This window comes from Procambarus clarkii, chromosome 7 (genome assembly GCF_040958095.1).
Source record: "Procambarus clarkii isolate CNS0578487 chromosome 7, FALCON_Pclarkii_2.0, whole genome shotgun sequence".
NCBI classification, from domain to species: domain Eukaryota; kingdom Metazoa; phylum Arthropoda; class Malacostraca; order Decapoda; family Cambaridae; genus Procambarus; species Procambarus clarkii.
In genome coordinates, this window is record NC_091156.1 from 50,745,942 (window position 1) to 50,772,850 (window position 26,909).

The 26,909-nt window shown below is 41.9% G+C and overlaps 1 protein-coding gene across 1 annotated transcript in view; it reads right to left on the reverse strand.

The window, feature by feature from the left end:
• LOC123761425 (glutamate receptor U1-like) overlaps positions 1 to 26,909 on the reverse strand; it is a 77,960-nt gene that overhangs the window by 42,595 nt on the left and 8,456 nt on the right. The window contains 1 exon segment of the mRNA XM_069315843.1: positions 3,561 to 3,651. Within this exon segment, the coding sequence (XP_069171944.1) occupies positions 3,561 to 3,651 (91 nt within the window).

Below are 26,909 nucleotides of genomic sequence, written 5' to 3' on the forward strand. Positions count from 1 at the left end.
TAGATGACATTGTGCTTTTTGATAGAAACTGGGAAGACCACATAGCTAGAGTACGCCAGTTGTTCACAGTTTTGAAATGTGCATACTTATAAAGTTAAACACAATTTTCTTTTTTTATGGTCAAGGCACAGTGACATACATCGGTTATCAAGTGGGCCAAGGAAAAGTGGTACCTCGGCAAGATAAAATCAGTACCACTCTGGAGTATCCAGTGCTCCGGAACAAAGAGATGTGCAATGGTTTATCGGTATGTCTGGGTACTACCGACGTTTTTGTCAGAATTTTTCAAGTGTGGCCACTCCCTTAACTAATGTGTTGCAAAAGACTGTTAAATTTAATTGGTCAACAGCCTGTGCAGAGGCTTTTAAAATTTTTAAATTAAATTGATCTTAGTTTCTGCTCCAGTGCTCGCTAGTCCAAGGTTCAACAGACCATTTAACACTCGCCCGGGCATGACGCAGCATCGCGTCATCCGTTTACTGGCGGTAATACTGGGGATGACGCAGTCTTGCGTCATCCACTTTAAATAATCGCCAAAAATCAGGTTTTTATCCGATTTTTTTAGGACTGGTTTTAAATGTGCGCCGATGTCTTCCCATTTTCTTTGTTGAGCCTCGTGGCCCTCAGGTGGCTTGGCACACGCCGTGGGCCCATTGTTTTCGCTCCACTGTTGTGACCAATGTCGCCTCCCCTCGCATCTCAAACGTGTGAACATTTTGGCTATATTTCTTACTGCGGCTTTAGAAACTATCTACGCTTACTCCACTATGGATAGTGATCATGAACAAGGCCCTTCCAGGAAGAAAATTGCGAAAGAAAGGCTTGAAAAGGGAGGGAATTGGGAGTGTAGCTGGAAGGCGTCTGAGAGCTCACTCGCGGCTAACGCGTGGCCCGTCTTAACTCGTCGGCGGTTGAAACGTGACCAGGTTTTTTATTTTATATGCTAATGTTCCTCTAGAGAATTCTATTGCGAACCCATTGAGACCAAATGAAAGACCTAGGACAAAAATTGAGGTGACCAGAGTGAAAATAGTGAAAACATTTTATCGCGTTTGCACGCTCCTGGGTAACTCGTTCGCACTTTCTCTGTTTGCTACGGATAATTAGCCGGGCTTTTGGAGTTTATATGCATTTAGTGCTGTAGAGAATTCTATTGCGAACACAATGATACCAAATTTAATCTCGTAGGACGAGAATTAAGGTGACAAAGTTGAAGAGAGTATACACTTTTCAGAATTTACGCGTGCTCCCGTGACACCCTGGGTCCCATATCGCACAGTTGAGGGGTGGCGAGCAGGGTACGCCAAAGTGTTAACATTCACATCGATGCGACTGACTCGGGTGTTGGTGCAGTGTTGTTGCAAACTGGGGATGATCAAGTGGACCATCCAGTGTATTATTACTCTGTGAAATTTGACAAGGCTCAACACGATTATTCAGTGGTTGAAAAAGAAGCATTGGCAGTAGTGTTAACATGTAACAAGTTTGAAGTATATCTCATAGCTAATATAGTGGAAGTGTACACGGACCATAACCTACTAGTATTTATCCACCAGATGAAAGAGACAAATAAACGGATCCTCACGTGGGCATTGTATCTATAGGACTTCAATCTCTCTGTAATCCACGTACCGGTTGGCTAAACGTGATAGCTGATGCGCTGTCACAGTTACCTGAGTGACATACATCTGAGCAACAGGAAGCCATATACCAACTGTCCTGTTTTAGCTTATTTTTTTAGGTTCTCCTGTCACATTAAGTATTCCTTGTTCATATTCCATGTTCCTTGGAGTACTTGTAAGTATTCCTTCCTTGGAACTCCTTGATTTTAGCTATTGGCCCTCACAGAGCAACCATTTGCCCCCCATAACAATGTCAGAAAGTTGGATATACCAAATCATTCGAAACCAAACAACAACATATTTGGCAATTAAAAATGTAATTTACTGTAAAAATTTAAAAGCGTATTTATGTGGTTGTATAAACATTTATATAAGTGTATAAGGAAAGAAAAACGAATGATAAAAGAATATAAAGCTTAAACCAGAAAACCAAATTAAATGACTATAATTCATTTATAATTGACCTCATTTACTATTATGCACAAAAAACGACTTCTTGCCATACTTCCCATTATACGCTAAATAAAATGTTCTATATTAGTAAACATGATGAATTGTGAAACATAATGTGTTACCTCGGCACAGTGACATTAATTATATTTACTACATAAATATAATTCAAATAGTTATTGATAATCCATTATCCATATTTTTATTCTGTGCATATTCCATGGAATATAAATACGGAATTCATAACGATTCATGGATGCCCAGTCAGCAGCATTACAAATTAATTTAAATATCCAAAACAAAAGGGACTTAATGCCAAGACAGTACAAGCTTGGTATCCTTGGTATAAAGAGCTAGACCTCATTTCCCCGTAGATACTGATAGGTTGTTTCGGCAACTTAGGACCAGTAACCGGGTTCTTGACGGATGAACTTTGTTTATAGTATCCGACCCCAAGGCGGTAGTATTCTTTCAAGAATTGGCTATATTGTGCAATAAGAAAAGGGGGGAGGGAGATGAACAATACACTTCTTCCTTCACCAATATATCTACCCTCACCGTTAAAATATATAAAAATAGAACATTTCTACACTTATTTACAGTAGTAGGGTCCTTTTCACACAGGACACCAAAAGCGCACACATGCAGTGTTCATAACCCCCCCAGTGTTTCCACCACCTAGTACCTCGTTTACTTGAACTGGGAAAACACTGCGAATTCACCTTTTACGTGGACTAGCCTACCGACACAGTATCATGAGGTGCCTATATCCCATTATCACCCTCCAGCCACTCGCTGGCAGAGAACCTTAGCCACACACTGAACGGGGTCACAAAACAACCACATACAGGGGTAGCAAACCCCCTGGCAAAAGTCTCTAGTGACCGGCTAGCAGCACTTCACAGCAGGCACCTCACTGTCGTCTGTTACTCTCCTAAGCCAATCCCAGGATATGCCGATCTCTTTTATCACCACCTAAATCAACAGCTAACACACTGCTCTGATCGGCGGCGGCTTATTTAGTCGTCTTCCAGGACCAAGCTGAGAACACGTGGACTGCCCAAGGTATACTACCCTCTTCAGTACGACTGCTTCCACACGTCACCTCTGGGGACATAAAACGTCATCAGTTAAATGGACGATACACTGGGGTAACCATGAGGTAACACTTATTCACCTGGAGGTTGACATTATGCTCAGCAGCACAACCTAGGTTGCGCTTATCTTCATCTGCCACCTCACCAGAGGTTACCCACGTTGACCGCACATTCTGATGACGGCAGGAAACCAGAGCTATTTGCCGCTGTTACGCCACCACCTATAGATAGAGTTATACACATAGCGTCCAATATCAGGGAAGTTTGAGTGCAGACTCATAGATGGTGCTTCAATTGCCACTCTAGACTCCGACGAAGGTGATGAGACCGTAACATAGGTAAGTACCAGGTACCATCTTCACGTTTAAGGCACCTTAAAGGCAACACTTACCTGCCTGATGACCATCCCCAACATGCCTGACCAGGTACCATCTTCACGTTTAAGGCCCCAAGACCCATCAGGGGGCCTCAAGTACAGGTACCTGGAGTAGAGAAAACCCAGGCTGTATCACATGAAGAATAACATGTAGAACACCAATATGTACATCATTATATGTATGACTAATTGGTGACAAATAATAAATTTATAAATCATTCGGTTAAATAGCATTCGACAGGTCAATAAATTTTCTTAAAATATTATTCTAAGTATTTTTTAAATGTAATTTTATATTTAAAATAGCTGGTAACCTAGCTCCTAGGATGATGGAAATATAGTGGATTCGATGTATCTTCTATATTAACATTATAAGTTGTTTAGTATGTAGTGATGATGTTAACTCCATCTGAACGCAATCGACACCCATTTTCAGTTTCCCAGAGGAACATAAGAACGTAAGAATGAAGGTAATTGATGATGGCCTATTGGCCCATACGAGGCAGCTCCTACTTATATGTCTAACGAATGCTTGAAACAATCAAAGAATCCTACTTCTCTTATGTTATGTGATAATTGGTTCCACAAATCAACATCCCTGTTACTGAACCAGAATTTACCCAGGTCTTTCCTAAATCTAAGCTTTGTTAGTAGATAGTGGTATGGGAACTGATATGGAAAAAAGATGTAATAAAAATGTGTTTGTGGGAGAAACAAATTGGCAAAATGATCAGGGAAGGAGCGAGGCCTCAAAATAACGATACACCTACGGGTATATTACACGAACAGTAGGAATCTAAGAAACAAAATAAACGATTTAAATGCTCTTGTCTACACAGATAAAATATATATTATTGCACTTACCGAAACGTGGATGAATTTAGAAAATAGAGAACTATTAGCTGAATATCAAATAAATGGATTTAAATTATTTCACACAGATACATATATTAGACGAGGAGGGGCAGTAGCCATATAAGTTAGGGCAAATTTAAAATGTAGTCTCAAAGATGAAATCAAAACTGAGCCACACAAAAATTATTTGGATAGAATTAAACGAAAAAGCAAATAATCTTATAATAGGAGTTACATACAGGCCACCAAACTTAGTCAGGATAGAAGCAAAGCATCTATGGGATGAAATATCCAGAGCATCTAAGTCTAACAGTGTTTGTGTCATGGGTGACGTTAATTTTAGTGGAATAAACTAGATTAACAGAACAGGGAATAAAGAAGCAGAAGATTTTATAGAATTAATTGACGATTGCTTTCTTACTCAAGACATTAAGAAACCAACACGAGTAAATAATAATTTAGATTTCGTGTTAACTAACAAGGAAACACAAGTTAATGACATCAAAATAAGGAGGTTCAGCTTCACCTCTAATTTCAGTTTGGAGGCATGTTAACTTAGTAGCCTCAGGTATTGGGTTTTCAGAATGCACAGAGACTGTGGATAAATTGTCTGAGAATTGCTTCATTTCTGGTGGTATAATATTGGGTGAAGCTTCATCGTCGTTGATTAAAGGATCTAATCTGGCTGACATTTATTCTCAAAAAGATCCAGATCATCCATAACTTTATCTACTTTATTTGATGTACTGGCTATTTGTTTTGATTCAATTATCCTGTGTAAATGTTCCAACCTGGCTTGACTTTCTTCTTCATATTGTGCTAGGTCAGACAGGAATGGTTCCACATCTTCAACTACTATGTCGTTGTCGTCGTGGACCTGATTTTGGTAAGATTTCCTATTTGCTTTCAATATATGAAATTGGGTTTGAATCTGTAATAGTGGTATTTTCAACCGACGATAATTAATTACAGGCTCATACAACAACTGTTCATATTGGTCGAGATCTCTTGTCAGTTGACGTTTACTTGCTACTAAAGTCTCCGTGGTGTAGTGGTAAGACACTCGCCTGGCGTTCCGCGAGCTCTATGTCATGGGTTCGTATCCTGGCCGGGGAGGATTTACTGGTCGCAAATCCTAAACTGTAGCCTCTGTTTAACGCAACAGTAAAATGTGTACTTTGATGAAAAAACGATTCTTCGCGGCGGGGATCGTATTCCAGGGACCTGCCCAAAACGCTACGCGTACTAGTGGCTGTACATGAATGTAACAATTCTTGTATATATCTCAAAAAGCACGCTTTGCTTTCTGTAGATTAGTCATGGTGACTTGTTAATTGGATGGTACTAGCTCATAAATTGTGAGCAAGCACTGATGGTAGCCTAGGGTAAAATTCTGCACTCACTAGGCGATAATCCTACCTCTACTAGAGGTTAGCACTTACAATTAATACACATTATATATATATATATATATATATATATATATATATATATATATATATATATATATATATATATATATATTAGTATATTTTGGTAGCAGTCTTTCCTGTAGACATATATTATTAAATATGACCGAAAAAGTAAGATTAATAATTCTAACACGAATTTTCTCTATCTTTCTTATGTTTCTTTTCACTGTTGATGGAAATTCAAAGATCAATTCTCCAAAATTCATTTTTATTTCTAGTCTGACGCGACACTTGAGCGCGTTTCGTAAAACTTATTACATTTTCAAAGACTTTAGTTTACAAACACACAACTGAAACTGAATAGAGCTTACACATCTTTGAGGTTTATATCTACATTTGGGTGAGGTGGATGAGGTGAAAAAACGAACTTTCAACAATGGGTATTCAATGGGTATTAAATTCCAACACAACAGAGAACACGAAACAATGGGTATTAAATTCAAACACAAGACAGAACACGAAACAATGGGTATTGAATGGAAGTAATTGTAGAAAGCCTATTGGTCCATATTTCTTGATGCTTCTATATTGAAGCGGAGTCTTGAAGTAGGTAGAATATAGTTGTGCATTAATTTGTTGATTGCTGGTGTTGACTTCTTGATGTGTAGTGCCTCGCAGACGTCAAGCCGCCTGCTATCGCTGTATCTATCGATGATTTCTGTGTTGTTTGCTAAGATTTCTCTGGTGATGGTTTGTTTGTGGGAAGAGATTATATGTTCCTTAATGGAGCCCTGTTGCTTATGCATTGTTAAACGCCTGGAAAGAGATGTTGTTGTCTTGCCTATATACTGGTTTTTTTGAGGCTTACAGTCCCCAAGAGGGCATTTGAAGGCATACACGACGTTGGTCTCTTTTAAAGCATTCTGCTTTGTGTCTGGAGAGTTTCTCATGAGTAGGCTGGCCGTTTTTCTGGTTTTATAGTAAATCGTCAGTTGTGTCTTCTGATTTTTGTCTGTAGGGATAACGTTTCTACTGACAATATCTTTTAGGACCCTTTCCTCCGTTTTATGGGCTGTGGAAAAGAAGTTCCTGTAAAATAGTCTAATAGGGGGTATAGGTGTTGTGTTAGTTGTCTCTTCAGAGGTTGCATGGCGTTTCACTTTCCTCCTTATGATGTCTTCGACGAAACCATTGGAGAAGCCGTTGTTGACTAGGACCTGCCTTACCCTACAGAGTTCTTCGTCGACTTGCTTCCATTCTGAGCTGTGGCTGAGGGCACGGTCGACATAAGCGTTAACAACACTCCTCTTGTACCTGTCCGGGCAGTCACTGTTGGCATTCAGGCACATTCCTATGTTTGTTTCCTTTGTGTAGACTGCAGTGTGGAAAACTCCGCTCCTTTCCAAGACTGTTACATCTAGAAAGGGCAGCTTCCATCCTTCTCCAACTCGTAAGTGAAACGCAACACAGAATTCTGCTCAAATGCCTCCTTCAGCCCTGCAGACGTCTGACATCAGCTACCTGTGTAAAAATGTCGTCAACATACCTGCAGTATATGGCCGGTTTCAAGTTCATGTCGACTAAGACTTTTTGCTCGATGGTACTCATGTAGAAGTTTGCAAACAGGACACCTAGGGGAGAACCCATGGCGACCCCATCTACGTGCTTATACATGTGTCCCTCCGGGCTCAAGAAGGGTGCCTCTTTAGTACAAGCTTGGAGTAGTTTCCTTAGACTATTTTCTGGTATGTCAAGAGGAGTACAGGCCGGATCACGGTACACTCTATCGGCTATCATCCCGATTGTCTCATCCACAGGTACGTTGGTAAACAGAGATTCTACGTCCAACGAGGCTCTTATCCCTGTGGCCCGTGTTCCCCGCAGCAAGTCAACAAATTCCTTTGGAGACTTCAGGCTGAAGGCGCAAGAGACATAAGGGGTCAGCAAGCTGTTGAGTCGTTTCGCCAGTCTGTATGTGGGTGTGGGTATCTGGCTATGATTGGCCGAAGTGGGTTTCCAGCCTTGTGTGTCTTGACATTTCCATACACATATCCAGGTTTTTATTCCCCAATAATCTTTGGCAGGTGGAGTCCGGATTTCTTGGCGTTCACAGTTTCGATCAATTTGTTGACCTTTGCTTTCAGTTCGGCTGTAGTGTCCTTCGTTACCCTTTGGAATTTAGTTTGGTCAGAGAGTATGAGTTCATTTTCGCCAGATATTCGTCTTTTTTAAGAATGACGTATATTGGTGATTTGTCGCCTCTCCTGACAACTATCTCCTTGTTCTCACGAAGGCTCTTAGCTGCCACTTTGAGCTCGGGGGACAGTATGGTGCTTCTGTAGTTGCCTCGATTCTTTCCTCCTTCAGCAATAAGTTCTGCTTGTAAGGTATCTTTGGTGGTGACCTTCTTTTGTGCTTCGAGGTCGAATATGTCGTTCAACAGAGTCTCCAACTCCACTTTCCGGGCCATCTCACTTGGTCTGGACATAACGTGACAGTTTATACCCAGATTTAGATGAGTGATTTGGTCCTCAGTGAGGTTGATTCCTGCAAGGTTCAGGAAGCCATCTCTTGGACGTGGAATTGCCATAGGTCCTCCATATAACGTTGTTAGTTTCTTGATTATCCTTGTTTCAGTGCTGAGGTGATGTCGGTCTGTGAGGATGTCGAGGTGTTGTTCAATGCGAGTACGGAGACTTTCGTCGATGCTGCTGTTTCTCCATTCGTTTGTGTCCTGAAGTAGTTGCGCTTTGTTGTCTTTGATTTCATTTTCTGCCTTGTATATCTGATCACGAATCAGATCTTGGCGATATTTTATCGTGAAGGCTTGATTCCTTGCTGCTGGGTCGTGCGTTTTAATATTAGTATATTTTGGTAGCAGTCTTTCCTGTAGACATATATTATTAAATATGACCGAAAAAGTAAGATTAATAATTCTAACACGAATTTTCTCTATCTATCTTTCTTATGTTTCTTTTCACTGTTGATGGTAGTTCAAAGGTCAATTCTCCAAAATTCATTTTTATTTCTAGTCTGACGCGACACTTGAGCACGTTTCGTAAAACTTATTACATTTTCTAAGACTTTAGTTTACAAACACACAACTGAAACTGAATAGAGCTTACACATCTTCGAGGTTTATATCTACATTTGGGTGAGGTGGATGAGGTGAAAAAACGAACTTTCAACAATGGGTATTAAATTCCAACACAAGACAGAACTCGAAACAATGGGTATTGAATGGGTATTAAATTCAAACACAAGACAGAACACGAAACAATGGGTATTGAATGGAAGTAATTGTAGAAAGCCTATCTGATTCGTGATCAGATATACAAGGCAGAAAATGAAATCAAAGACAACAAAGCGCAACTACTTCAGGCCACAAACGAATGGAGAAACAGCAGCATCGACGAAAGTCTCCGTACTCGCATTGAACAACACCTCGACATCCTCACAGACCGACATCACCTCAGCACTGAAACAAGGATAATCAAGAAACTAACAACGTTATATGGAGGACCTATGGCAATTCCACGACCAAGAGATGGCTTCCTCAACCTTGCAGGAATCAACCTCACTGAGGACCAAATCACTCTCCTAAATCTGGGTATAAACTGTCACGTTTTGTCCAGACCAAGTGAGATGGCCCGGAAAGTGGAGTTGGAGATTCTGTTGGACGACATATTCGACCTTCGAAGCACAAAAGAAGGTCACCACCAAAGATACCTTACAAGCAGAACTTATTGCGGAAGGAGGAAAGAATCGAGGCAACTACAGAAGCACCATACTGTCCCCCGAGCTTAAAGCGGCAGCTAAGAGCCTTCGTGAGAACAAGGAGATAGTTGTCAGGAGAGGCGACAAGTCGCCAATATACGTCATTCTTAAAAAAGACGAATATCTGGCGAAATGAACCTCATACTCTCTGACCAAAACTAAATTCCAAAGGGTAACAAAGGACACTACAGCCGAACTGAAAGCAAAGGTCAACAAATTGATTCGAAACTGTGAACGCCAAGAAATCCGGACTCCACCTGCCAAAGATTATTGGGGAATATAAACCTGGATATGAGTGTGGGAATGTCAAGACACACAAGGCTGGAAACCCACTTCGGCCAATCATCAGCCAGATACCCACACCCACGTACAGACTGGCGAAACGACTCAACGGCTTGCTGACCCCTTATGTCCCTTGCGCCTTCAGCCTGAAGTCTCCAAAGGAATTTGTTGACTTGCTGCGGGGAACACGGGCCACAGGGATAGAGAGCCTCGTTGGACGTAGAATCTCTGTTTACCAACGTACCTGTGGATGAGACAATCGGGATGATAGCCGATAGAGTGTACCGTGATCCGGCCTGTACTCCTCTTGACATACCAGAAAACAGTCTAAGGAAACTACTCCAAGTTTGTACTAAAGAGGCACCCTTCTTGAGCCCGGATGGGACACATGTATAAAGCAAGTAGATGGAGTCGCCATGGGTTCTCCCCTAGGTGTCCTGTTTGCAAACTTCTACATGGGTACCATCGAGCAAAAAGTCTTAGTCGACATCACCTGGAAACCGGCCATATACTGCAGGTAAGTTGACGACATTTTTACACAGGTACCTGATGTCAGACGTCTGCAGGAGCTGAAGGAGGCATTTGAGCAGAATTCTGTGTTGCGTTTCACTTACGAGATGGAGAAGGATGGAAGCTGCCCTTTCTAGATGTAACAGTCATGGAAAGGAGCGGAGTTTTCCACACTGCAGTCTACACTAAGGAAACAAACATAGGAATGTGCCTGAATGCCAACAGTGACTGCCCGGACAGGTACAAGAGGAGTGTTGTTAACGCTTATGTCGACCGTGCCCTCAGCCACAGCTCAGAATGGAAGCAAGTCGACGAAGAACTCTGTAGGGTAAGGCAGGTCCTAGTCAACAACGGCTTCTCCAATGGTTTCGTGGAAGACATCATAAGAAGGAGAGTGAAACGCCATGCAACCTCTGAAGAGACAACTAACACAACACCTATACCCCCTAGTAGACTATTTTACAGGAACTTCTTTTCCACAGCCCATAAAACGGAGGAAAGGGTCCTGAAAGATATTGTCAGTAGAAACGTTATCCCTACAGACAAAAATCAGAAGATACAACTGACGATTTACTATAAAACCAGAAAAACGGCCAGCCTACTCATGAGAAACTCTCCGGACACAAAGCAGAACGCTTTAAAAGAGACCAACGTCGTCTATGCCTTCAAATGCCCTCTTGGGGACTGTAAGCCTAAAAAAAAAACAGTATATAGGCAAGACAACAACATCTCTTTCCAGGCGTTTAACAATGCATAAGCAACAGGGCTCCATTAAGGAACATATAATCTCTTCCACAAACAAACCATCACCAGTGAAATCTTAGCAAACAACACAGAAATCATCGATAGATACAGCGATAGCAGGCGGCTTGACGTCTGCGAGGCACTACACATCAAGAAGTCAACACCAGCAATCAACAGCCAATTAATGCACAACTATATTCTACCCACTTCAAGACTCCGCTCCAATATAGAAGCATCAAGAAATATGGACCAATAGGCTTTCTGCAATTACTTCCATTCAATACCCATTGTTTCGTGTTCTGTCTTGTGTTTGAATTTAATACCCATTGTTTCGTGTTCTGTCTTGTGTTGGAATTTAATACCCATTGAATACCCATTGTTGAAAGTTCGTTTTTTCACCTCATCCACCTCACCCAAATGTAGATATAAACCTCGAAGATGTGTAAGCTCTATTCAGTTTCAGTTGTGTGTTTGTAAACTGAAGTCTTTGAAAATGTAATAAGTTTCACGAAACGCGCTAAAGTGTCGCGTCAGACTAGAAATAAAAATGAATTTTGGAGAATTGATCTTTGAATTACCATCAATAGTGAAAAGAAACATAAGAAAGATAGAGAAAATTCGTGTTAGAATTATTAATCTTACTTTTTCGGTCATATATAATATATATATATATATATATATATATATATATATATATATATATATATATATATATATATATATATATATATATATATATATATATATATATATGTCGTACCTAGTAGCCAGAGAACGCACTCTCAGCCTACTATGCAAGGCCCGGTTTACCTAATAAGCCACGTTTTCATGATATAATTGTTTTTCGACAACCTAAACTACCTAACCTAACTCTTTCGGCTACCTAAACCTAACCTAACCTATAAAGAGAGGTTAGGTTAGGTTAGGTAGGGTTGGTTAGGTTCGGTCATATATCTACGTTAATTTTAATTCAAATAAAAAAAATTGACCTCATACATAATGAAATGGGTAACTTTATCATTTCATAAGAAAAAAATTAGAGAAATATATTAATTCAGGAAAACTTGGCTTATTAGGCAAATCGGGCCTTGCATAGTAGGCTGAGAAGTGCGTTCTGGCTACTAGGTACGACATATATATATATATATATATATATATATATATATATATATATATATATATATATATATATTATATATATATATACTATTATATATATATATATATATAATATAATCATACACATTAATGATTTGAGTGATAAAACCAGTGTCACTGGAAGTATCTTTAGGCTAGCTCCTCGATTATCACCCTAGGATGGTATAGACACTAATTAATCACTCAAAGGTGTAATGATCATAAGTAAAATATTATATACACAACTCAACTCGAGCTGGTAACAATTCCGCCCAAAATAGGGTCTGCACCATTCATTAATGGTGCTTGGTTGTTCAATAGAGTACAACTAGACTATGGTAATAATGGGACTAGTATGAACAATAAGTAGTTCAACTAGTCAATGGTAATAGGGGACTCGGTTATCAATAAACACTAGTAAATGTATATCCTACCCTGTTGTGGGTTGGCAATTGGTAAATAGTATATTGTGAACACTAGGTCAATATATTAAATAATTCTCTATGTAGGAGAAATAATATACATAATTATTGACGATAGCCTCTAATAGCCTCTATGAAACTTCTAATATTATGAAGAAGTATTAAATATTATTGGTGACCTCGCGAATTAACACCACAAAATTCATGGATAATCTCTCGTGAAATTAACACCACAAAATTCATGGATAATCTCTCGTGAAATTAAACACCACAAAATTCATGGATAATCTCTCGCGAAATTAACATCACAAAAATCCGTGAGTAATCTTGCGAGGACACAGCCACCAATTTGGCTGGCTTCAATATAAGCGCTGTCATTTCACAGAAATAATATGCCAACAAATCGGTGGGTGACCATTAAACCGCTGAGTAAGGCTGAACTGGGCTGAGGGGTTCCTGAGCTCACTCGAGGCTACGCTGCCGGTCTTTGACTGGCTTTGTATTGTTATTGTATAAATCGCACTTCACTAGTACCAGTGTATTTAATGAATCCACTGGTTAACTGGTTCATTCGGTACAAAGATGACCAAATAGTCTGTCATCTGGCTCGAAGATAACCAAATATTCTGGTTTGAAGGACCAAATAATGTGGGAACCGACCTGTGAGATTTATATTTATTTATTTATATGAATTTATATAGAATTTATTTTCGTTAATTTATATATTTCGATAGTAATTGGTATGATGTTAAGTGGACTGTATTTTTGCAATAATCTCACAAATCGATCCTTATACATTAGGGGGATTTATATTAAATTTATATATATACAGCCAATCAAACTACAGTATTAATTACATATATTAGTAAATATATTTAAGGTGCCTTATGTTATTGTACAGCAGGCTTAGTCCACCAGATATAACCAGGATGTAGGCACCAATTATCCTTGTTTGAGGCTAGCTTCCATCACCCTGGTAACTGATATACCAAGCTTGCTTCCTCTTCTTGTTCCTGTCAAAGGGCGCTAGCTGTAAGCCAGAATCCTAATATATGACAGCTATATCAGAGAAAAACACTGTATAATAGATAAGATAAGGACCAAGGCTTAATTACCTTTATTAAGTCGATTATTTGTGTTCTCACCGGATCGCCCAATATCTACCTAACATTAATGGCCAAAAATGATCAGATAAACAGGTTTCGGAAAGACACTTCCCTTGTGATTGTTGACAGCGTGTTGATGATGGCAGAAGACTACTCTGATCTCCATAACACTTCGTCCAAGAGAAAATATTGGAGCTGTACTCGGTCCAACGACTCTGGTCTTAACAACAATTGCTGACCACTCTACTACTCCTGATACTACTGGACTACTTTGTCTAGATGTCAGTAACTGATAGAAGGGTCACTTTTACTCTATTTTGATACTGATAATTAAGTTAATTCAAATGAGATGTTTTTATGATAGTAAAAATCCAAAGACTAATGTATTTAAAGAATAATTCCCAACACAATACCTGGTGAATTTATAGTACTACGTGGCAATGATATCCCGTTTTCTATTGACGGAAAATTCCACTACAAGCTATATTTTCTATGGGTAACTTGTTTATACAACACCAGCAACATTATCTGACTATTGCATGTAATATTATTAAATGGTGTCGGGTTTTCCGACAGTAATTCAGTTTTCCGACAGTAACAGGTTTTCCAACTGCAAACCGATTGCTGTAAAATCTAGGCGCTATTCTGAGGCAGACAAAAAGTATATTGTATCTGAGACCAGTCGGATGCTGCGTGAAGAGATAATTAGACCCAGTAATTCTCCATGGAGAGCCTAGGTATTAGTTGCTAAAGGAAAACATCACAGGAAAAGAATGGTTGTAGACTATTCACAAACGATCAACCGATTCACGGAGTTTGATGCCTACCCCTTCCCACCTATGGATGAGATTGTGAATAACATTGCTTGATTTAACGTATACAGGCTCCCTTGACCTGAGAAGTGCTTACTATCGGGTAGAACTGAAAGAGGAAGGTAAAAACCCTATACAGCATTCGAATCTTATGGAAAGCCTTTTGAATTTAATCGTATCCCCTTTGGGGGTCACTAATGGAGTGGTCAGTTTTAAAAGAGTAATTGGTGGCATCCTCGAGAAAGGAGTGAAGGGTACCTTTGCTTATGTAGACGATGTCTGTGTGTGTGGAGATTCTGAAGAAGACCATGATACTAATCTGAAACATTTTATGGACGTTGCAAGAGGTACAATGTGACCCTAAATCTTGAATAGTGCACTTTTCAACTCTGGTCTATAAATCTGCTGGGATACTATACAAGCAGGGAGAAATTAGACCTGACCCAGAACGTCTCCAGCCGCTGTTAAAATTTCTACTAATCGGGCACCACAGGTTCTTTACGCGGGACAATGGTCATGCTTGCGCAGTACTTCCCGTTGAGTTCCAGGGTTTTTCTGAAAAGATCCGTCCCCCTCTCTCATGGCCCATGGCTTTCCTTTGCCTGCTGTCGCTGTGAAAGCTTTTGAAGGATTGAAACGAGACATTGTTAACGATCCATCGACCCAACAGCTCCCTTTGCTGTGGAACGGATGCTTCAGATCATGCCATTGCCGCTACCCCAACCCAGAATGGACAACCGGTAGCTTTTTTTCTCCTGAACGCTTTCAAATAGGGAAGTTGACCAGACCACACAATAGAAGGTGAAGGGACGGCGACGTTTCGGTCCGTCCTGGACCATTCTCAAGTCGATTCTCAAGTCACAATCGACTTGAGAATGGTTCAGGACGGACCGAAATGTCGCTGTCCCTTCACCTTCTAGTGTGTGGTCTGGTCAACATTCTTCAGCCACGTTATTGTGACTCATCGCCTGCATTCAGATAGGGAACAGAGGCCACTCATCTGTAGATAAGGAAGCTTATGCCATTGTTGAAACTCTAAGGAAATGGCGACAATATCTCATTGGACGCCATTTTCGGCTTGTGACTGACCAGCGTAGTGTTGCTCTAAATCAGCTGGTAAGATTAAAAATGATAAAATAGCTAGATGGTGAGTCGAACTCTCCTGTTATCATTTTGACTTTGTATATTGCCCAGGTAAAAGAAACATACTCCCTGATATAACAATATCAGTTTATACTTGCATAAACAATCTGTGTCACCCTGGAGTGTCCCATATGGCTCATTTTGTCTGGTGTCGCAATCTGCCTAATTCTGTAGAAGAAGTGAAGAAGATTACTAATTCTTCCTCTACATGCTCTGAACTTAAACACACTTCTACAAGTTTTATCACCGGGCATTTGATAAAAGCTACTCAGCCTTTTGAAAGACTCAACTTAGACTTTAAAGGACCACTTCCATCACGTTCAAAGAATAAATATATCCTTACTATCGTAGAAGATTTATCGAGGGTTACCCTTTGCATTCCCTTTTTCGGACATGACTACAGTCATTCGGTGCTTGGTGCAGTTGTTCGCAATCTTTGGCGTGCCTGATTATATACACTCTGATCGGGGAACCTCCTTTATGTCTGATGAATTGAAGATTTTCTACTCAAAAAGGGGGGTAGCAACTAGCCATACGACTCCTTACAACCCAAGAGGCAATGGCCAGGCTGAGAAGCACAATGGGATTATTTGGAAGACGGTGCTGTTAGCTCTGTGGACGAACAACTTAGATGTGTCCCAGTGGGAGGTGGTTCTTCCAGACGTGCTCCATACTATTAGATCTCTATTGTGCACCTCCCCGAATTGCATGCCGAATGAACGTTTCTTCCTTCATACTAGGAGATCTACCTAATGGAGGACACTACCCACGTGGCTTGCGCGCAAAAGCCCCGTTCTTTTCAAACGACCAGTGCGGCTCAGCAAACGTGATCCCAAAGTTGATGAGGTGTACGTCAATCCAGAGTTCGCCCACGCCAGGTTCTCAGATGCCGGGTTACTACCGTATCTTTACATCACCTCGTGCCAGAACCACTGAGGGAGGCGAGAGTCTGGATCCTGATCTCCCCGTTCAACCCCAACCACCCCTCAATTGTGGAAGCTGGGGTAAACCAGACCCTTCTCAGAGTTCACCTCCTCCTGAACTACCTCGTCTCGAAGTTCCTAACTTAGAAACATCAAATAGAGAATCAATCTCTGAAGTAACGCTCCCTCGAGAATGCGGTATTTAGGAATCGGCCGGAACACTTGATCCTCCACCTGTACATGAGCCCATGCGACGATCTGGAAGGATGCGCCAAACCCTTACGCATCTTCGGGACTATAGTACTTAAATACTAGATGTGGTGAATTTGGTAAACTGTCATAACATTCGTAGCCCTTGTATCGGGGGCAGAGCTAATGTCATACTGGCTAGACGCTCGCACGACCATTGGTGTTCAGATCGTCAGGTCAGCCGTGTCGGAAAACCCGACACCATTTAATATTATTACATGCAATATGCAGATAATATTGCCGCTGTTGTATACACAAGTTACCCATAGAAAATGTAGCTTCTAGTGGAATTTTCCATCAATAAAAAACGGGATATCATTGCCACATAGTACTATAAATTCACCAGCTATTCTGTTGGGAATTATTCTTAAATACATTAGCCTTTGGACCTTTTATATCATAAAAAATTCTCATTTGAGTTAACTTAATTATCAGTATCAAAATATAGTAAATGTGACCCTTCTATCACTTATTGACATTGAACAAGGGGAGCCAAGGCATAGTGGTGGAGAGGTCAGCCATTGTTTGTTAAGACCATAGGCGCAGGGGAGCAAATTCAGCTCCTATAATTTCTCTTGGAAGAAGTGTTATAGACATCAAAGTGTTCAACCATCATCAACACGCTTGTTATGGACCCGAGTCCAGCATCGTAGCACGGAGCAGTGATGACAACGCCATCTGTGAGTCCGCTTCTGAAACCCCCTCCAAATGGACGACGCAATCTAGCGAGGACGGGATATACCGGCCACAGGGGCTAGTTTCCCGTCTTAATCAGCTCGTAACGTAGCCGCTGCTGACCTCTGGTGAGGTGGCGCTTAGACAGCAACGCCATCTATGGAGTCGATAGGTGGACGTTTGTGTCTAAGCCTGTAAGTGAGGTGCCCTAGAGTGTCCCTAGTACTAATGACGTGTCTGATTACAGAGTCGACCTGGGACTGCTGTATTCGACGATGGATCAGTCTACCAAGGCAGCCAAAGTCTCTCCACGAGTTTGGTCTGAAGAAGCTGTGAGTCACCCCCAGACGAACACTGTTGAGAGTGTTAGCCTGCCTGTGACGTGGCAGTACCAGGAATCGTCCTATCCGGGGTTGGCTGATGGAAGAGACTAGCCACTGTGGTGCTGAGAGAGGAGAGTGATCAGCGGAATCACACGAGGCTCCTGCCTAGGGCTCGCAACCCTAGTATCGGTCGTGGAGTGGCCTACACAGCAGAGCTGATTGGAACCTGCCAGCTACAGGCTGGATGGTGGTTGAAGGCCTCCACGACGGAGCACCCAGTGGGACTGTGATTTGGCTGGCCTGTGGCCAGGGTAGATTCGCCGAGAGAATCCAAGAGGATTCATCGTGGGCAGAAGAAGAGAACCAGGGCTACTCAAAGTGCGCACCGTGGAGCATCCTGTGTCTTCAGAGGAAGACAATTCTGTACATTGTGTATTTATAACCCCCGTGTGACTGTTTATATATTTATTTATGGTGGTGGTGATTATATATATAAAGCAGTGCATTTGTATCCCTTCCCCTTTAATTTAACTTGCGTTATGGAACACACCCCTTGAAAGCCACTACTAACTTGGGGCCGGATACCCAAACTCTAATAACATCAGAGAAGAACCCGGTTGCGACCCAATAGGGCCATAACATAATTGGCATCCCCAGCGGGATCCGACCCTTTGTCAAGTATGTTTGATAGGGGTGGTGATGTAGCGCAATCCCTTGTAAATAATTCCCCCTGTTTATAACTACTAGGACATTATGCGTCCTGTGCGGTGCTCGGTGTGATTCAGTGCAGTATTGTAGAGTGCGGTGCTTGCTGTGATTAAGTTCAATATTGCGTAGTGCGGTGCCCGGTGTAATTACGTGCAACAGTGGCAAGTGAAGTGCTCGGTGCTTTAAGTGTTAAAGTGAAAGTGGTGTGTTAAGTGTTAGTGCTCCATCTAAGTGACAATGGCAGAAAAAGCGACCATCGACGATCTGGACGATGTTCAGGCCTTTCTGAACAGGTAGGACTGTTTTGCCAGATTGAAATATCTGGGAAAACAAGAACTTGTGTTAGTGAGTGCCTTTCTCGAGATAAAGATATGTGCCAGTGATTCCCGTGTGGAGATCTTGTCCAAGATTCACCGGCATATGAAGGCCGAGTAGAAACAGGAAAGCGAGGCACATAGTATAAAGAAAAGTGAGGAGATAGCTTCCACTGAAAAGGAAGGTAAGGGCAGTGATGTCGAAAGTGATGAGAGTGAACTGAATATAAGTTTACTTACAGTCAAATTGCGTGCCTTGGAAATAAATCGCGAGATAGAATGGAAGAAATTAGAAATGGAAAGAGAGACACAAGATAAAGAATTAGAGATGAGGTGTTTAAAACTAGATAGAGAAAGAGAAAGAGAAGAGCGAGAAAGAGAAGAGAAACGGAAAAGAGAAGAGCGAGACAGGCAAGAACGACGAGACAGATAGGAAAAAGAGAGACAACATGAGCTAGAAGTATTGCAATTAGGTGGTCGGAGGGAAACAATGGAAACAAGTAGTTTCAATCCAGTAAGGAACATCAAAATGGTCCCGAAGTTCAACGAGAAGGAAGTTTCGAAGTTCTTCGTGGCCTTCAAGAAAGTTGCAGTCTCTTTGGAGTGGCCAAAGGAGAATTGGGCCATCATGATACAGTCCGTCTTGACTGGGAAGGCCCAAATCGCCTACTCCACGTTGTCTCTTGATGACTCCGGCGATTACGACAAGGTGAAGAAGGTAGTGCTCATGGCTTACCAACTGGTACCTGAGGCTTACAGGCAGAAGTTTAGAAACCTGAAAAGATCTCGGAGCAAACGTTCACCGAATTCGCGACAATCAAGGAACGACTTTTCCAAGAATGGTGTGCCTCTCGGAAGGTGGAGACCAAAGAAGACCTCGAGCAGCTCATACTGTTGGAGGACTTCAAAGACTGTCTGTCTGGAGATCTGAAGACGTACTTAGAAGAACAACAGGTAGAGACCTTAAGTGCAGCAGCCACCATGGCTGAGGAGTACATCTTGACGCATAGGTCTTCCACTAGGTATGTCCCGAGGAATTACCCACGCCTGTTTGGCAAGCCTCGTCAGGAAGAGGAGAGACCCGTCCCACAAAGTGCTGTGAAGACGCCCCCAAGTAGCCCTCGAAGGACTAGTCCTAACAGTCCGAAACACCGTAGTCCGAGGAGGAATATGGTGTGCTGGACTTGTGGGCAGAAAGGGCATGTAGCTGCTATGTGCCGAGGCAGAAGAGGTAGCGGCCTACGTAGGGAGGTGATGTTGATGGGCAGTGTGATACCACCAGTAGGAAGCCAGTCTATGACTAGTCAGGAAGGACCAAGATTGTTTGCCCCTCACATTTCAGGCGGGTATGTATCGAGTGATCATACTGGTAGATCAGTTGTAGTGCTCAGAGATAGTGGAGCAGCCCAGTCCCTGATCGTGAGAGACTCGTTACCCGAGGGAGTGAGTGTGGACGGGAGACAAAAGGTTGTCCTGGTTGGGTTTCCTAGGATGCGGTATGTTGCCCCCTTAGTGCCGGTACATCTAGACTCGCCTTACTTCAGCGGCACATGTGCGTTGGCAGTAGTTCATACCTTGCCTATAGCAGGGATTGATGTGATACTAACCAACGACTTGGTGACGGATTGTAGCAACAATCATCCCAAGATTGTGGAAGAGTCAGCCGAAACAGCAAGAGGGTCTGAGGTAACAGCAGGCAACGGTAATATCCAGGTACAGGCAGACGGACTACTTAACTTGTCTAATCCTTCCTCTACCCGACAGATCGAGAGTATTCTAGCAGAGTCTCCTGATTCTTCTCCCGACAAGGAACATGAGGTTAAGGAGGCAGAAGCGACTGAGCGAGAAGAGAGGCCTCGTGTACAAGCACCCACAAATACCCAAGAGTCTGGAGTGAAGGCACCTGAGTACTTGCGGTATGGCAAAGTACAATGTTCATTAAACCGGCCAGAGATTCCCCAGACGTCAGAGGTATGTGAGATATGTGCGAAGGTTATAGTGCCCTCTTCGGTCCAAACCAGGCTAATGGATATAGCCGGCTATGGACATTACAGGCTCATGAAACTTATCCCTCAGTTAGCCAAATGTTTCTTAGCGGTATTTTTGTTCTCGTGTGTGTTCTCAGTAAGGACCAGTGGACGACCCGACAGATGATGGCTCCCATGAACATCGCAAAGAGATCCCAGGGTTTAGAGACATGCACTGTGAGCGTTGCAGTCGAAGAAGGGACCTGGAAGGTGATGGTAGATACAGGAGGCATGAGAAATGAAATTATGAGTGACTGTTTCCGGCAGGTTGACACCCCCCGCGTGATTTCTGAGCCTGGATGCAGTGTTATGCGGAACGTTGGTCGACCTGACAGTGGCAGAGCGAACACCATCTCCGTTGTACAAGCAGCTCTGTTTGGACTAGGTGTGGGCCTAGTAAACGGTGGTGCTGTAAGTACTGTCTTAACAACTATCGCTGTCACTCTAAATTATCAGACCCCTGTATTCCAGGTTCCCGTCTCCCTAAAGCACTACCGGACCGGTACCAGAAATGCCGTCTGTGACCAGCCATCATCGGTGCCACGACACAGGGAAGTGTCGATTCACCCCAGATCGCGTCTATACCGATCCTAGTAAATAGGTACTTGGGAGCAGTAAATAGGTACCTGGGAGTTAGTGAGCTGTCACGGGCTGCTTCCTGGGGGTGGAGGCCTGGTCGAGGACCGGGCCGCGGGTGACACTAAAGCCCCGAAATCATCTCAAGATAACCTCAAGATAACCATCCTTACTCGAGGCACGTGAGATTATGCCCCTGCTTGACATCTCAGTGAAGGTGTGGGAAGGCACATCAGGCAGGCCATTGCCTTCCATCTTCAAGTTTCCTTTGTGCCAGAGTTTCCCATTAGGACAGTTCTGTGGACAAGACATCCTCGCCATTCCAGTTCATAGTGTACGTGAGTCCGTTTGGAGTTGTACCCACGTACTAATTTGTTTTTTTTCTTTTATAGAAACCCAAACCAAATTCTTTTTGGTGGGGAGGTGTTACGGACCCAAGTCCAGCGTCGTAGCACGGAGCATTGACGACAACGCCATCTGTGAGTCCGCTCCTGAAACCCCCTCCAAATGGACGATGCCATCTAGCGAGGACAGGATATACCGGCCACAGGGGCTGGTTTCCCGTCTTAATCAGCTTGTAACGTAGCCGCTGCTGACCTCTGGTGAGGTGGCGCTTAGACAGCAACGCCATCTATGGAGTGGATAGGTGGACGTTTGTGTCTAAGCCTGTAAGTGAGGTGCCCTAGAGTGTCCCTAGTGCTAATGACGTGTCTGATTACAGAGTCGACCTGGGACTGCTGTATTCGACGATGGATCAGTCTACCCAAGGCAGCCAAAGTCTCTCCACGAGTTTGCTCTGAAGAAGCTGTGAGTCACCCCCGGACGAACACTGTTGAGAGTGTTAGCCTGCCTGTGACGTGGCAGTACCAGGAATCGTCCTATCCGGGGTTGGCTGGTGGAAGAGACTAGCCACTGTGGTGCTGAGAGAGGAGAGTGATCAGCGGAATCACACGAGGCTCCTGCCTAGGGCTCGCAACCCTAGTATCGTTCGTGGAGTGGCCTACACAGCAGAGCTGATCGGAACCTGCCAGCTACAGGCTGGATGGTGGTTGAAGGCCTCCACGACGGAGCACCCAGTGGGACTGTGATTTGGCTGGCCTGTGGCCAGGGTAGATTCGCCGAGAGAATCCAAGAGGATTCATCGTGGGCCGAAGAAGAGAACCAGGGCAACTCAAAGTGCGCACTGTGGAGCCTCCTGTGTCTTCAGAGGAAGACAATTCTGTACATTGTGTATTTATACCCCCGTGTGAGTGTTTATATATTTATTTATGGTGGTGGTGATTATATATATAAAGCAGTGTAATTGTATCCCTTCCCCTTTAATTTAACTTGCGTTACGGAACACACCCCTTGAAAGCCACTACTAACTTGGGGCCGGATACCCAACTCTAATAACATCTGAGAAGAACCCGGTTGCGACCCAATAGGGCCGTAACAACGCTGTCAACATAAACAAGGGAAGTGTCCTACCGAAACCCGTTTATCTAATCATTTCTGGCCAGTTAATGTTAGGTAGATAAGGGCAAACCGGTTAGAACTCGAACTAGCCTCTTAATAAAGGTAATTAAGCCTTGGTCCTTATTATCTAATATACAGTGTTTTCTCTGATATAGCTGTCATATATTAGGATTCCGGCTTTACAGCTAGTGCCCTTTGACAGGAACAAGAAGAGGAAGCAAGACTTGGTATGTCAGTTACTTGGGGTGTAGGAAGCTAGCCTCACACGAGGATAATTTGGTGTCTACATCCTAGTTATACCTGGTGGACTAAGCCTGCTGTACAATAAGATAAGGCACCTCCAATTTATTTACTAATATATGTAGTTTAATACTGTAGTTTGATTGGCTGCATATATATAAATTTAATATAAACATCCCCTTCCCTAATGTGTAAGGATCGATTTGAGATTATTGCAGAAATACAGTCCACTTAACATCATACCAATTGCTATCGAAATATATAAATTAACGTAAATATTAATTCTATATAAATTCATATAAAATAAATAAATATAAATCTCACAGGTCGGTTCCCACATTATTTGGTCCTTCAAACCAGATGATGGATTATTTGGTCGTCTTTGTACCGGATGAACCAGTTAACCAGTGGATTCATTAAATATAATGGTACTAGTGTGATTTATACAAATAACAATACAAAGCCAGTCAAAGACCTGCAGCGTAGCCTCGAGCTAGCTCATGAGCCCCTCAGCTCAGTCCAGCCTCTTCAGCGGTTTCATGGTCAACCACCGATTGGGTGGGTTGTTATTCCGTGAAGTGACAGCGCTTATATTGAAGCCAGCCAAATTTGTGGCTGTGTCCTCGCAAGATTATTCATGGATTTCGTGGTGTTAATTTCACGAGAGATTATCCACGAATTTTGTGGAGTTAGTTTCGCGAGGTCACTAATATTATTTAATACTTCTAGATAATATTAGAAGTTTCTAGAGGCCATTAGAGGCTATCGTCAATAATTGTGTATATTATTTCTCCAAATAGATAATTATTTAATATATATTGCACTAGTGTTCACAATACAATATTTACCAATTGCCAACCCACAACAGGGTAGGATATACATTGACTAGTGTTTATTAATACCATAGTCCCCTATTACCATTGACTAGTTGAACTATTTATTGTTTATAGTAGTCCCATTATTACCATACTCTAGTTGTACTATATTGAACAACCAAGCACCATTAATGAATGGTGCAGACCCTATTTTGGGTGTAATTGTTACCAGCTCGAGTTGAGTTGTGTATATATAATAATTTGCTTATGATCATTACACCTTTGAGTGGTTAATTAGTGTTTATACCATCCTAGGGTGATAATTGAGGAGCTAACCTAAAGGTACTTCCAGTGACACTGGTTTGTCATTCAAATCGTAAGTGTTTATGATTATATATATATAATGTGTATTAATTTTAAGTGCTAACCTCTAGAAGACGTAGGATTATAGCCTAGTGATTGCAGAATTTTACCCTAGGCTACTCCATCAGTACTTATTTAGCATTATAAGCAACCCAAGTACAAGGCTTCACCAACTAGCCAGTATGGATAATGCAGGAAGAATGAAAAGAACCCTTGCAGGTCTTAAAGGCTAATTAACAAGACAGATCAAGAAATGTGAAGATTTGCCACAACAATCTCCAGGTTGATTATGCTGACCAGGAAAGCTATTATCAAGCAGCTGCAGGTAAATTTGAGCAAATCAAATGTCAAATAGCAACATATGTGGCTGAACTTGCCAACACCAATTTATCGGAAACAGAAATAGACGACATTATGACTGACCTAGCACAATATGAAGATGAAACTCAAGCCAGGTTGGGGCATTTACACAGGATTATTGAATCAGAACAAACAACTTGTGTCAAATCGGCAAAGTCTAAAGGTAATACGACTTTGCCTACTGCCCAAATTACCATCCAGAATAAGAGGGCCAAGGTCCATACCCGTGGGTTGTTTGACCAAGGGTCCCAGAGAACATATGTCACTAAAAAGTTGGCAGATGAACTACAATTAAGGCCTGTAGCCCAGACGACAATCAGCATCTTAGGGTTTCTAACAGATACAGGACCTCAAGTCAAACAGGTGGTACAACCATCAGTATGTTTAGGCAGGTACGTCTGTCAAGTACAGGCCATTGTGGTGGTCAATATACCAGCAGACCTACAAGTTCAAGGTCTGAGAGCAACAGCCAAATTCCTGAGAAATAGAGGAATAAAATTGGCAGATAATATTAAGTTTGATCACCTCACCGACTTCAGTATCCTTGTAGGTACAGACTACTACCATCGATTCATTGGTAGCCCTACTAAATGTCAGGGCATAACCATGCTAAATTCTGCAGGAGGTAAATTACTCTCAGACCCAGTATTAAGCCTGAGGAGACCTATGGCTGCAGACAAACAATACCAGTAGAAATCTAAATTTGTCAGCTGATTATATTTCTCCAGTAGCATTATACTAAGGAGAGTACAGCTGACTATAGCAACAGAGGTTGATGTTAATATCATTCTTTATAGCTGAAGATGAGTTCATGAGGCCTCAGTGGAAAATCAGTGAACAGTAGCTTGAACAGCTACAAGTCACTGAACCCACTGCAGTCTCAGAACCATACTTGACTTTAATGATGGACTATTCAATCCTCTGAATCAATTAACTAAATTAAACCCCAATAAATCTGATGACTTATTTGACACATTTATTATTTCTTGAAGATGTATTCCATGGGCCTCAGTGTTTATATATCAGTGACCAGTTACCTGAACAAGCTTCAAGTTATATCTAATGTCACTGATCTCACTGCATTCTCTGAATCATACTTGACCAAATTCTACTTGATTCCATTCAGTCCTCTGGGCTAATATGTAATTAGGCTTGAATTTTAGCCTTTCAAGAGTTAACAGGGATATGAAACCACATTAGACTTCTAACCCCTGCAATTCGAGTACGGGACATCCATCCTGTATAAACAGATGCACAAATTTGTGATTACTACCTACTAACATCAAATTAATCTAATAATTCGAAGAAGGAGTATTGGTGTTTGTCTGTTCTAAATAGGACTTCGACCCGTGAGCAGCCCTGGGGAATTATGTCGGAAAACCCGACACTATTTATTAATATTACGTGCAATATGCAGATAATATTGCTGCTGTTGTATACACAAGTTACCCATAGAAAATGTAGCTTCTAGTGGAATTTTCTGTCAATAGAAAATGGGATATCATTGCCACATAGTACTATAAATTCACCAGCTATTCTGTTGGGAATTATTCTTAAATACATTAGTCTTTGGACCTTTGAAATCATAAAAACATCTCATTTGAGTTAACTTAATTATCAGTATCAAAATAAACTAAATGTGACCCTTCTATCACTTATTCACATTGGGCAAGGAGAGCCAAGGCGTAGTGGTGGAGAGGTCAGCCATTGTTTGTTAAGACCAGAGGCGCAGGGGAACAAATTCAGCTGTATAATTTCTCTTGGACGAAGTGTTATGGAGATCAAAGTGTTCTACCATCATCAACATGCTGTCAACATAAACAAGGGAAGTGTTCTACCGAGACCCGTTTATCTAATTATTTCTGTCCAGTTAATGTTATGTAGATAAGGGCGAACCGGTTAGAACGCGAACTAGCCTCATAATAAAGGTAATTAAGCCATGGTCCTTATTATCTAATATACAGTGTTTTCTCTGATATAACTGTCATATATTATGATTCCGGCTTTACAGCTAGTGCCCTTTGACAGGAAAAAGAAGAGGAAGCAAAACTAGGTATATCAGTTACTTTGGATGTAGGAAGCTAGCCTCACACAAGGATAATTTGGTGTCTACATCCCAGTTATACCTGGTGG